This window comes from Pezoporus wallicus, unplaced genomic scaffold, assembly GCF_028554395.1.
Source record: "Pezoporus wallicus isolate ANWC-B61680 ecotype Strahan unplaced genomic scaffold, APGP_CSIRO_Pwel_v1 contig_4722, whole genome shotgun sequence".
Lineage (NCBI taxonomy): Eukaryota > Metazoa > Chordata > Aves > Psittaciformes > Psittacidae > Pezoporus > Pezoporus wallicus.
The window spans coordinates 5287327-5300221 of record NW_026641840.1 but is presented as its reverse complement, the minus strand read 5'-3'; the positions used below and the strand labels follow the sequence as shown (position 1 = coordinate 5300221).

The 12895-nt window shown below is 35.1% G+C and overlaps 1 protein-coding gene across 4 annotated transcripts in view; it reads left to right on the top strand.

Moving 5' to 3' along the window:
- SLC16A7 (solute carrier family 16 member 7) overlaps positions 1-12895 on the top strand; it is a 74181-nt gene that overhangs the window by 55588 nt on the left and 5698 nt on the right. For all 4 annotated transcript variants that reach the window (XM_057425514.1, XM_057425516.1, XM_057425518.1 and 1 more), the window contains one exon: positions 12174-12317. In XM_057425514.1, the coding sequence (XP_057281497.1) occupies positions 12174-12317 (144 nt within the window). The remainder of the gene's footprint in view (positions 1-12173; positions 12318-12895) is intronic.

Genomic DNA, 12895 nt, shown 5'->3' with positions numbered 1-12895 from the left:
GCATTATGTTTAGGCAGCATCTGTAATACAAATCATTGGAAGCCTATATTTTAATGGGTACTAATTTATTTTGAATTTATGATGCATCACAATCATTATCAGTAAACTGCTTGACATTACTTGATGGAGAATAAGCTTTCTGACAGTGGTGGGTTGTTTATTTCTTCACACTATGTAAGGAAATATGCCTGGATCAAAAGCCATACAAATACATCTGCAAGTGCAAGAGAACAGCACTACATCACCAACCCACTTCATGTTGCATTTTGCAGCAGAGCTCAGATATTCCCTGTGCATGGATGCAGACCTGGTCTAGATGTCTCCCATCTCTCCACCCTTGCATTTTCAGAATACTTTGTCTGTGGAGGTGTATCCTCTGCTGCTACAAGGAAAGGACTGTGAAGAGAATATTATTGCATGTTGTTTCCAGTCTAGTCCAGGCAAAACACAAATCCCATAAAGACCTTTGCTGAATTCCCTCATAACATATTCCTTATAGTTCCTGGGACTGCCTAAGTCCCATGCTGTGTCTACTAATTTCTCATTATTCTTTCACTCAGTAATTGGATGTATTTTATGAAATATTATTTTCACAGGGGAAGGCATACTTTCTCCTTCCTTAAAGGAAGTCATCAAGATTTGGTCAATAACACTTCATGGAAAGATGGAAGGTGTATTTGTTAATGCAATCCACAAAATAAATGGCATGTGACTATACATAGGAAAAAATTTTAAAGATCTGTCAGGTAAAAAGCTCTTTCTATTGTAGATGGGTGTAAGGGTCAACTTGATGCCAAATCCAACTCTGAGGACAAAAAGTATATCAGGTGGGTATGGGAATATGCAAATATCTGCTCATCTGAACACTTTCAGAATTCTGGACCTGTTCAATAAGTTGTCTCCAAATTTACTAGTTCCTCTAGGGTTCAATAAAGGCTACTGATGCAGGCGCAGCTGAAATAAAGAAATGTGTTGAAAGATGGAAAACATCACATAAATCTCAGTAATATTTTGATAAGGGGATCCAAAAAGTTATCTTTTGATAACTTTTGGCTTTTAATTATTCTAGGGTTTGTTGTTTTGTTTTTTTTTTGGTGTTAGTTTGTTTTTTTTTAATTCATGTTTCTAGGCATTTAACAGTTTACATTGCCTTTAGTAATTTTGACCTGGAAGAAAATTAAGAATGTTCAGTCTCACCTTTACACATCATTTTACAATTTAACAGATTTTCTCAATATACGTTCATGTTATTTTCTCACTTATCTAAAACCAGGATAACAAACGACAAACAAACCTCCTCAAAGATTCTCACTTTTGCTTGACAACTGAATTTGTTCCCCCCACCCCCTCCCCAGTTTCTCAGTCTCCCCTTTCGTAAAATACTGGGAAAAAGTAAAATTCTGTACCTGGTATGATCCTGTTAATATACTGCCATTGTTTGCACTTACGTTCTAAATACCTTAAGTGCCAAAATCTAGTAAGACTGCTCAGTTCCCATTTTGCATGATATCTTTGAAACACAAATAAATTCCCTGTCCCTTCTCTTTCCTTTTCCCTTTCCCCTCCCCCTTTTATTTCCTTTTCCTTGTTCCTGCTTCCCTCTCTCTTCCCACTCCTCCAGTTCATTGTGAACTAAATATTATTCACATATCTTGTGCAGTCCTTCAGACATGATCTAATATACAGGCTGTAAAGGAATTTGGGTAATTACCACTTTTAAGCTTCTATTTGTTACCACTGCAAGTCACCATATGCCTTTTATTATATATTATTAAAAAATTATACTGAAAATAATGATAAAATGATGTTTTAGAAAGATTTTTCTATACAGTACATTTTAAGCTGAATGATACATATATGTTAAATAGCAAATGTATTTGGAAATAACCTTACAATGTTTTGACAATGATCTAAATGTAGTGACTTCTCAGGACACTTCCAAGTTATAAATACATCTAGATTTATACTTCTCTTTACAAATATTCTGACTATGTAGATGAGATTTAATGATCCATAACTCACAATAAGTGGTCCATGGAAACAGCATAGGTATTTCAATCTGTAGTTTAATTTCTGTATTTTCAATTTGTAGTTTAATTATATAGTGCAAAATTGAGATCAGAAAAGAATTTGATAAAGGAGCAACCAGGAAGAAGCATGTATCTTGTGCTTTCTCTGAAATTACATATTTTTGCCTGTAACAATAAATAAGGAATCATTTCCAAGATGAGTTAGTTAAAATATTATTCTGGGAGAAAATAAACTGTAGGGTGATGCGCAGGGTAAAAATGGGATATTGTGTGAACATTAATGTGATGGGCAATTTATAGAAGACAGAGAAATCCAAATGACGATATTAATCTTAACTGAAGTTGGCTGAATTTTCACTGTGAGTTCATTATCTGAAAAGAATGTAATGATTTGAGTTGCAGAGAATAAACCCTACCCTACATTCATAGGAACTACTGAATATCCTGTGCAGGGCCTTTTGAAAGTCTGCTATGACCTTTTTCTCTCTGCGATGTCTGTTAGGCTTTCAAATGACAAAATATTATTCTGATTCCAGGAAAAGTAGACAAAGATTTTTAAGAAGGTGTTTAAGAATCGTTAATCATAATGGGGAATAATAAATAGGAAATTGTGTGTAATGAACATTTACAATTTTTTGTGTTCATGTGTATACACAGATCTGTAGAAAAGAGAGCCATTGCACAAAAGAGGAAGAAAGAAAAAAGGGAATTATAATGGTATGGTTTAGGGAAGTGTCTGGGAAGAACTAAAATAAATGTTTGCCAGCACTGATTGTTTTGTTGGTTTTGGTTTTGTTTTAATTCCCAACAGTTAGCTCTGAGATTAACAACATGCCTCTTATTTTTCAAGTTGCTGTAATTGTAGTTGTGACAATGGTGTATGCAACCTCTTACTTTTGTTTTAGTTTTACAGTCTGCAATAATACAGTACTCCCTTTGTAACAGAATATACAGAACTCATTTGGCAATCTGATTTGCACAGTTAGTAAGTTGTAAAGCAGATTTTATAGCTAAAACCTGTTATCTGCCTTGGCTCAGCACAAGTCTCAACCTGACCCAGCAGTGTGTGCTCACAGCCCAGAAAGCCAGCTGTATGCTGGGCTGAATTAAAAGAAGTGTGACCTGCAGGTCAGGAGAGGTGATTCTCCCCATTTGCTCCTCTCTCATGAGCCCCCACATGGAGTACTGCATCCAGGTCTGGGGCCCCCAACACAACAGAGACAGAACTGTCGGAGTGAATCCAGAGGAGGGCCATGTAGACAATTAGAGGGCTGGAGTGCCTCTCCTTTGAAGACAGGCTGAGAGAGCTGGGGTTATTCAGGCTCAGGAAGAGGAGGCTCCACTGAGACCTTCTAGCAGCCTTCCAGTACCTAAAGGGGCCCTACAAGAAAGCTGAAGAGGGGCTTTTTACAAGGGCATGTGGTGACAGGACAACGGGGAGATGGCTTTCAACTGAAAGAAGATAGATTTAGGTATTAGGAAGAAATTACTGTGAGGGTGGTGAGACATTGAAGCAGGTTGCCTCAAAAAGCTGTGCCTACCCCATCCCTGGAGGAGTTCAAGGCCAGGTTGGATGGGGCTTTGAGCAGCCCAGTCTAGTTGAGGGTGTCCCCGGCCATGGCAAGGGAGTTGAAATTAGATGACCATCAAGTTCCCTTCCAATCCAAACCATTCTGTGATTGCATGATTCTATGGTTCTATGGTTCTATGATTCTATGATAAGTACTTTCTGTTATACCAGAGAAAACCAACTCATTTATATATCACTAGAAGCCCAACAATCAGGTTGTCTGGGGGTTTGTGTGGAGGTGTGTGTGTATGTGTGTGTATTTAGTTTCTATGTCTGGGCATAGCAGATTTTTAGTAAAGATTACTTTGAGATAGAAAAAGTAGTAGAAATAGTGGATAGCTATGTAGGAACCTCTAGTTTCAGGTTAGTGTTAGTTTTCCTTTGTTCCATGAAAGCAGCCGTGTTAGGATTCATTTTAATCTTTTCAGAAATGTGATTTTTCTTTCAGTACAAGTGCTCAAACACAGATATTACCAAATTGAACTAAATATTTCAGTTGCAACCATCCACAGATGAAGAAGGAGCAGCCACTGAGATGGATGCGTAATATTTCAAGGATGAGCCCTCTGGAAGAAAACCATTCAATATTTTCCTTGGAGCATTTCTGTACTTAAGAGTTATGCCTCGTGAAATTCCTGGTGAAACCCTGAAAATGATATAATTTTAGTCAAGTTTATTATTTATTATTATATGAATACCTTTGGATTAACTACTGCTTTAGATAATTTTACTTACTAATATTTATACATTTGTATTATTACCCGTATTCTATTTTCAGAGTGGAAAAATTAGTAAGTCCTTGTTTGGTTTTTCACTTGAAGGAGGTAACCTTTAATGGCCCAAGTGCATTGTGTATAGCAACAGTAATACTATTTAAGCTAAATCCCCAACATACTTTTGGGGTCTTAAAAGCTGTTTTTAATTTAAATTCATGCAAGCCTATGAGGTCCTGAGGAGATAACTGAGGCTAAACACTAACCTTTAGAAACTCATTGTCTTTTCTTCTGCAGGAAACATCATTAATTCTTCCAAGCACCTCATATTTGTCACTGAATTTTCTAATGCTCATGTTGATACACTACCTGACAGTTCCTGCTTAAGTTACAAGTTGGTTGCATTGGTTTCTGAGGAGAAAGAACATTTTTCTGAGAAGAGTATTAGTGATGCACATATCATGTACTGATGCTGTTTCCAGCTGTCCCCTTCACAGAGGCATGCATGACACTTTAGGAAAAATATGTGCCTGGTATTACGATGTCTCTATTGCAACTTTCTTACAGGTGCTTTGGTTCCAATTTAGCATTAGCTGGTTCCCTCCTTTCTTCTTTCTTGTTTCTTTGCTTTTTCCAAGATCTTCCAAAGAAAGATGAAAGACTGATTTTCTCAAATATTTATGCATGGGCTTCACTTTTTTATTTCTGAAGCTAACAGGAATACAAATATAAGGATAGACTCAAAAATGCTGAAATATTTTGACGCATCTGACTATATTGCACAATAAATGTGTCAATATGAAATTTGGGCAAGTAATTTTGGAAAAAGACTTTTTTTTGTAGTTGGTGTCCATAAATATTTCTGAAAACTGCTGACTGTTAGCAGCTCTTAGAATTACACTCATTTCCTATTACATGTTATGATATTTCATGTTGCTAATTTCAGAAGAAATGTCATAAATCATCTGAAAGTCTTCTGCTTTGTGATGAAGTGTTTTAGTCTTTCATGAGAAAAATTCTGTAGCAGAGCATGCAAAAGATAATTAATATAAAGCATTGATATGTGTCCATGTAAATAATAACCAGTGTGGCTACTCCTAAAACCTGGGCAATTTTCCAACATTTTAAAATTCATAGGGAGTAATTTCCTGACTTGAAGATGTTTTCTAAATTACATGGTCCATAATTCCATACACTTTTTCACCATAGCAAACAAGAAAAAGTTGTGTAAGCCAGACAACAGCTTTAATCAAAATACTTAGTACCCTTGGTTCATTTTTTTATGTGTCACTGGGAAAAAAAAAAATAAATCCAAAATACCAAAACAGATCAAGAATCTGTAATTTCTATATAGAAGCAATACATTTAGAGCAAGCACCAGAACCACTGCTCGCTTATATTGTTTCTTCTGAATATTTCAGGAAAATATTCAGCTAATATTTGCAGCCAGACATATGTGTTCCTGACTTGTGTGCATCAGTTCAAAATTGTCACATATAACCTTTTGGGAGGAGGAGCCATGAAGGAACCTGTGAGGCAGTCTACCATCAGCCAGTCACCTACAGATTACCAAACACATTCTTAACGTATTTCTTGCAAAAGTCCTAAGGAATATCTGAAGGTCATATTAATCCTCATCAGTAATCAAAAGATAAAAACTTGATAGAATACAAGCGTCCTTCAGGACACAAATGAGAATGTATGCACTCATGGCAATGACACTGAGGAAATGTAGTTAGAGGAGAGGAAGTAGTGAGCAAAGTGTGATGGATGATTGAATGACTGTCTGCTTACTCCCCAGAATTCTGTGCTCTCAGCTGCTGAGCTATCTTAACTTATAATTTAGTGACCCTAGCTCAATGTTAGCAATTTCTTTTTGGTGATATTTATTGTAAGAGCTTTTTTTTCCTTTGCTTTCTCTCAAGGTTACTATATCATCTAGGTTTATGGAAGCATTGCAGCCAGTTGTAAATGTTATATGAAATGGAAAAAAAAAATGCTGCCCAATACACAGAAGAGCTACAGAGAAATCTTTCCAGTGATTGTTAAGCTATGTTGTGTTCACTGCTGTTACACAAACACACAGAATATGTCAGAATCACAGGTTGCTATTCCCAGAAGTGTGATAGAGAATCTAGCAGAAAATCAGTGGAATGACATTTTAATATTTTTTAAATTCATTGTTTTGTTTTGTTTTTTTTTCTTTTCACTCTGCCTTCTCTAAATGCCTGTCCAAAAGTACTGGAAGTATTTAGCCAAAGGTTTTTGAACAAGATATAAGACTGTCACAGAATGCACAGTATTTTGACTTAGTCCTACCTGAAAAAAGCAGCATAACTTTAAAGTGTTTTCCAAGTCAATGAACAAGTTCTATACATGATCAGAATCAATTTGGGGTTTCTTTTCCTCTGGATAGCAGAAATGACATTCCAATAGCAGTGCTAACAATTGCTTAAAGTCTGTGGTTAAAGGAATTGTTTTAAAGTGAAAGATAGGGCTCTACCTTGGCAAAATTTTGGGGATTCTTTGCCAAACAAAGCGAATCTGCTCCTGCAAGTAGATTTAGTAAATAAATAAATAAATATATATATAAAAATAAGAGAAATTAAGGAAGAAAAAAAGGAAAATAAAATTCTGACTGGCATTAGCAAATAGTTTATCCTAAAGTTAACTATTGAATTATTGGACTTCCTCAGGCTTTTCTAGCCTTACAGGAAACAGAAGTAAAAAATAAAGCTGGTCCAGAAAAATTGCTGCATTGACTCTGCAGAGCAGATGGCTGAAAATATACTTGTGTTTAAATCACTAGACTTGACAGGATGCAGTCTACAATATTGCATTAGTGCAACTTGAAATACTATTATTGCATTTATTTTCAACTTCTTTCAGCAATTCGCTTTATTTAAATAAATGTCATATCCTTCAGACTGAGTCATTTGAGGCAGCTTTGGATCAATGACACTATGAACACTGTAGGACGTTGTCAATATATGCTTAAAAAATTACCTTTATATCAGGAAGGATCATCTCAAGTTCTGTACCTAAAATAATGCAGGCAGCAATATAAAAGGTATAAATTCACTGGCTGCATGTGAAACAAATTACAAATGTGGATGATCTTTAATTACGTCACTGTATTATAGCAGTGAGAAATCAAACCAGGACAAATAAATTAAATGCTAAAACCTGGATTATATGTTTTTGGAAGAAATTTTCATTCCTACAGTGAATATAAATATAGAATAGACCCAAAAAATGACCTCATTATGGACATAATGGCACATTAAGGACATCCAAGACAATTACGGCAGCTTGATACTGCTATTAACCTATCCCTACTATTGTAACCATTCTGACTAGTTATTATACATTTAAGTTGCAGAATGTTTTTTGATCCCTCGCAGAAAGTGCTGTCTATTTATGGGAGAACTTTCTGAAGTATTTTTTTTTTCCACTTTGGTATGAAAAAAAATTGATGAAAAACAGAAAAGCAGCAAGAATTCTGGTGTCCTAGATTCTCATCCTCTTATAAATTAATGGACTGTACCTAATACATTTGGACTTATAAATGTTATTCTACCTGAGAGCTGAGCAAGATATAGATTTTATGCCAAATAAATCTTCCTTTATTCTGTTTCATAGACTTAAAACTGATCTGCCTGTACTATTACCTCAAGGTATTATGAAATGGAAATATTGTTATCTGGTTTGCATCCTTTCAGCTTTTAGAGATATTAGATATAAAGTTGTTGCATTGTCTCCAGAGTCAGATCATTTTTTGAAGTGTATATTTTCTTCTGTTTGGAAAAAGCAAATAAATAGCTGGATGTGTGTATCTCTGAAAATGTAAGTATATGAGAAAAAAGTATTAAATTTACAGTGGATAGTTTGAGCCCTCTATTCATTTCCACAAAAATAGCAAGCAGTACATTTCTTTAAAAGGAAACTTTAATGTTCAAGTTATGTTTAAACTATATTAGCACAATAAGCATCTTTTAAGGGGGAGGAGTGATTATTTCTTCAAACATCTGCTTTTTAAATTACTTATTATTCAATTACATGGCTTTTTGTTGCTTTTCATTTACAACAGTGTGACTTAGCAGAAGGAAGATTTAAATGCTGATAGAAAAGGTTGCAAGAGAGAGGAAAATATGGATTATTGCTACCTTAGTTCTTATTAGAAATAATGAATTTGTAAAAAAATATAATTCTTCCAAGGGGTCTTGGTATTCACTGAAGACCAGCGAAAGCAGCTTTGCCCTCACATTTTTGCACAATACAGATACTCAAGTGATGTTCTGCTGAGCCATCATAACAGAATATAGGTGTCACACTATTATGGGCTTTGTATAAAACATCATAAACAGCTCCCAAATGCATGAGCCAGCCTCTGCTCACATAGCTGAAATGACTTTTACCATCTTTCCTTTGACGTATGACAAAGAATGTGAAAAGCTGTTTGGTTTTTTTCTTGTCGTCTTAAGTATTTGTGTCCTGCTCCGCAGCCCTTCCGCGGCACTGGTTGCAGTTGCTGTCATTCCTTTTCACAATCTGGTCATTTGCCTGAAACAGAAGATATAAAACAAAGAATACAGCCAGGAGACTGTTAACATATTATGATAATGGTTTTAAATTTGGTTTAGGGAGTGTATAGTCCTTTGGGGCTGGTAGTTTGTAGGTGCTGAGGGAGAGATCAGAGTAAATATGCTTATGGGCTTCCTGACTTAACATCTGTTACATAGTTACTTTAGGCTTTGGGAAAGTAGATTCAGAGATCCAGCAGTCCTTTAGTGCATTAATGTGCATTAATGTATAGCATGATTTTGGCAGTGTTGCACTATCTGAACACCTTAATCTTCCTTCTGCTAAAAGAAAAGAAAAAGGAAAAAGCAAGAACAGAGATACATTCTGGCATGTGAGCATTGCTTAAATAATTGCAGAAGCTGTTAGATGGGAAATGCAATTTGTGTATTGCTATAAAACATATGATGGCAGGCAAACAGCTGTAATTTATTTAGGTTCGTATACATTAAGGTATGAATATGCATCATTTTATGAAACTCCAAAACCAAGTATACACACAGATGTCACAATAAAATATTTAACTTACTCATCAGATGGAATGGTTCCTAGATAACTTAGGGAGTAAGCTTGAACTAACTGTATGGCTTGTAGAATAATTAATATTTCCACATGGATAAGTTTTAAATCATAATACTGGAATATACTAAAAGAAGCCCCAAAATTAATTTTTGCTCTAGTGTTAAATACACATCATTAACTAGGAAAAACATCTCAAAGAAAATACTATGTTTAAAGGAATTTTAAGTTCATAATACATTCCAGATTTAGGTCATTTGAAAGTACAGAGCTCAGACCCATCAGACAACACTGTCTTTCCTCTGGTGTCTTCATCCACTGTATACCTAAATTAATATGTCTGTATTTCACCTCAGTTAACAGGTCTTGTAGGCAAGGCTAACATTACATTCTTTGATCTGAAAAGCTATAATTTATAGTCCTGGCTTAATTGCCACAGTTAAGATCTGTAGAGATGCAGTTTTCTTGTTCCTGATAAGGAACTGTCTGCAAAATTATTTCCCTCAAAGGAGAGGGAAGCTTGCTGTTTCTGGTCAACCCCTCAAAAACAACCAAACACTAAAAACAACCCCCTTCCCCAAAACCCTAAACAAAAAAAATCTGGCTCATTTTCCTGTCCTACGAGAGAAGGAAGAAAGAATTGATGGAACAGTACTAAAGAATTTTAATATTATAGCCAATACTATTTTGGGCTGAATATTACAGTAGAGCTCATTTTTGTCTCTGATTATGATTGAAAAACTTTGCCAGTGCTATGCAATGCTGTCTTTTTGACCCATAATTTTATTTAAAATACTAACAATATAGCAATATTGCACAACACTGTTTTTAATGCCATTCCCCTCTTTCCAACACTTGATAGTTTGCTGTGTGTGGATTTACCTCGCCTTTTTAATTTTGGCTTTTCACTCTGTCTTTGCTTAATAAGGAAAGTAACAGAGTGCTAACAGGTCCATATATTTTATAACTGAAGTGTTTATGTAAAGGTATAATCTGTGGTGCTCCATGTAGTGAACAGTATAGTAAATAGTATGGTAAAATATTTCCCTGCTATGATGCCTCTTTCCTACAGATTTTCCTAAGGATCAGGAAAGGAACATTTCAAGTAAGATGACAACAAGAAAAGATTAATTCTAACAGTAATTTGGGGGAGATCGTAATGTTAACAAATGAAATTTTTAATTTACAGTTTTTTAAATATATGTCTCGTTACGAAGAAGAACTTGAAAATAATTTTTAAAATCAGTTTTTTAATATATCTTTGAAGTGAAACTGCTGTGAGTTAAAGAGAGAGTTCCAGTTAAAAGCCTGGGGTGTTTTTTTTTTTCACCCACGGAAAGTATTTGTATTTTTCACATATTTCAAAAGGGCTTTCTTTCTAATTCAAACATGAGCCAAACTACTGATTGTCCAGACATAGCCCTATAAACAAAAAAATCATGACTGAAGTTATGATTCAGCATAGTTGTGAGAGCACAATATGTGTAATCTATTAGGAAGTAAGCTAAAAGTTGGTTATTTAGTATATGCTTAAGACTTTTGTTGTTGATATGCAAGTAGTAATTAACATTTACAGTGTATCCATAATAGTACTTTAGTACATTTAAGGTAATTCAAACACTGCAGTCTAAAATAATACTGTACCTATGAAAAGTAACACTTTTAAATTTTGTTGTTTTTCACTTTTTCACATTATGTAGTTTCTGTCATTTATTCCTTTAGATATTTATAAAAAGAGAGACTTAAAACTGTTACCAGTAGAGTGAATGATTTGCAGTGAAATCAGGTGCAGAGCTTGGCATCCACTTCATGCTGAATGCCTGTTTTATCATGAGTTTGAAATTTATTTCTTTTTATTATGGGGCTTTTATTTTTAAATGGATAAGTTTAGTTATTGTAAAAGCAAGACTATTTGTAATGGTTTGGGCCAAATATAGTGCAGTCAGATGGCCTGCAGGTTTACCTAAAGAGCTTTGACAACCTCTTAATCTTGATATGTATCACACCATCTATTCTAGTCACGGTCGTTTAAAAAACATATAATGCATGTCATGCTAAATTGCACACTAGGTGTTTGTTTAGTATGGATGTAATTACACCATAAATTGAATTGCAGCTGAAACTGAAAATCGGACCTGTAGCAATATTTTCGAAGTTTATAGGTCCTTATGCTAAACCACATCTTATGTTTTCCCAGACAACCTATCGTTATCTTACTGCCCATTAACAGTCCTTTCTGGATGAGGGAAGGAAAACAAGCCTCAGGTGCCAGCAATTTACATTCTGATTAGACAGTATTTTTAAGTCTATATGTAGTTTTAATTAGGGGTCCAGGATGTGCTACAGTATTAAGGTCAGTTATTAGTTTGCTTGCCTGGAAATTCCTCCTGCTCTGTGGAGTTTTGATATCTGTCTCATACTTGAAATTCTTCAGTTCTTGCACATTTAAAACTAACATTGACCGGTATCACTATCGATTGCTTCTGAACTGTAACAATCCCTCTTGCTTGTCTGATGTCTTTAATCTTTTTATCCATCTCCATGATTAACCAATATTTATATTATCATGGAGACAATATATCCACATCCAGACTCATTTGTCTGCAAACTTGCAGAGTTTGTTTGTAAGACAAATTGGTGTAGAAACAGCTAAGCATTTGCCGTGGTGGAGGAGGAAAACATTCCAGTGCATCCTAAATACAAAGACATGTATGATGGAGTTACCTGTAACCTATTAATGTATTTTCTGTCTACTGACAGGTCCCATAAGCAGCATTTTGGTGAATAAGTATGGTAGCCGGCCTGTGATGATAGCAGGTGGTATCCTGTGTTCATTTGGAATGATTGCTTCCTCTTTCTGCAATAGCGTCCTGGAACTTTATCTATGTATTGGTGTTGTTGGAGGTAAGAGTCCTGTTTAAAAGGTATTGTTATGTTATATGCTGTTTCTAATACTGTTTTGCCAATGAGCCTTACTGATCAAGAGCCCACTGTGCAAGGTATTGTACAATTGCAAACCAAGAAGGTAGCAAGATCAATTAGTTTCTCCTACGTTAACTATTTAACCCATTAAATTAGCTGGTATAATGTTAAATTATTTCTTAGGATATTTCAGGAACAACTGATGATTTTATTCAATAAGTGCTGTATGTATGTACCTTTCCAGACTCCACTGTAATTATGGTATAAAAATTGATCGTCTCGTGACAGCACTTATTGCAGTCATTTGTATAGAGTTTCGCATTCATTCTTCTAGCTTTCAATCAAGGTGCACTTCAAACAAGGTGGCAGAAGCTATCAGAATTCTAGTATAAATGCAAAAGCTAGTACCAGCTTTGTGTAGGTTTGTACATACATATACTCTTACAGAAAAGTATAATAACTTTCTGATCAATATCTTTGTTTAAAATCCCCCAGGGTCAACCCCCAAGCAAAATGACTTATAATCTCCATCATAGGCCTGGCTATTGCCTAAGGCAATC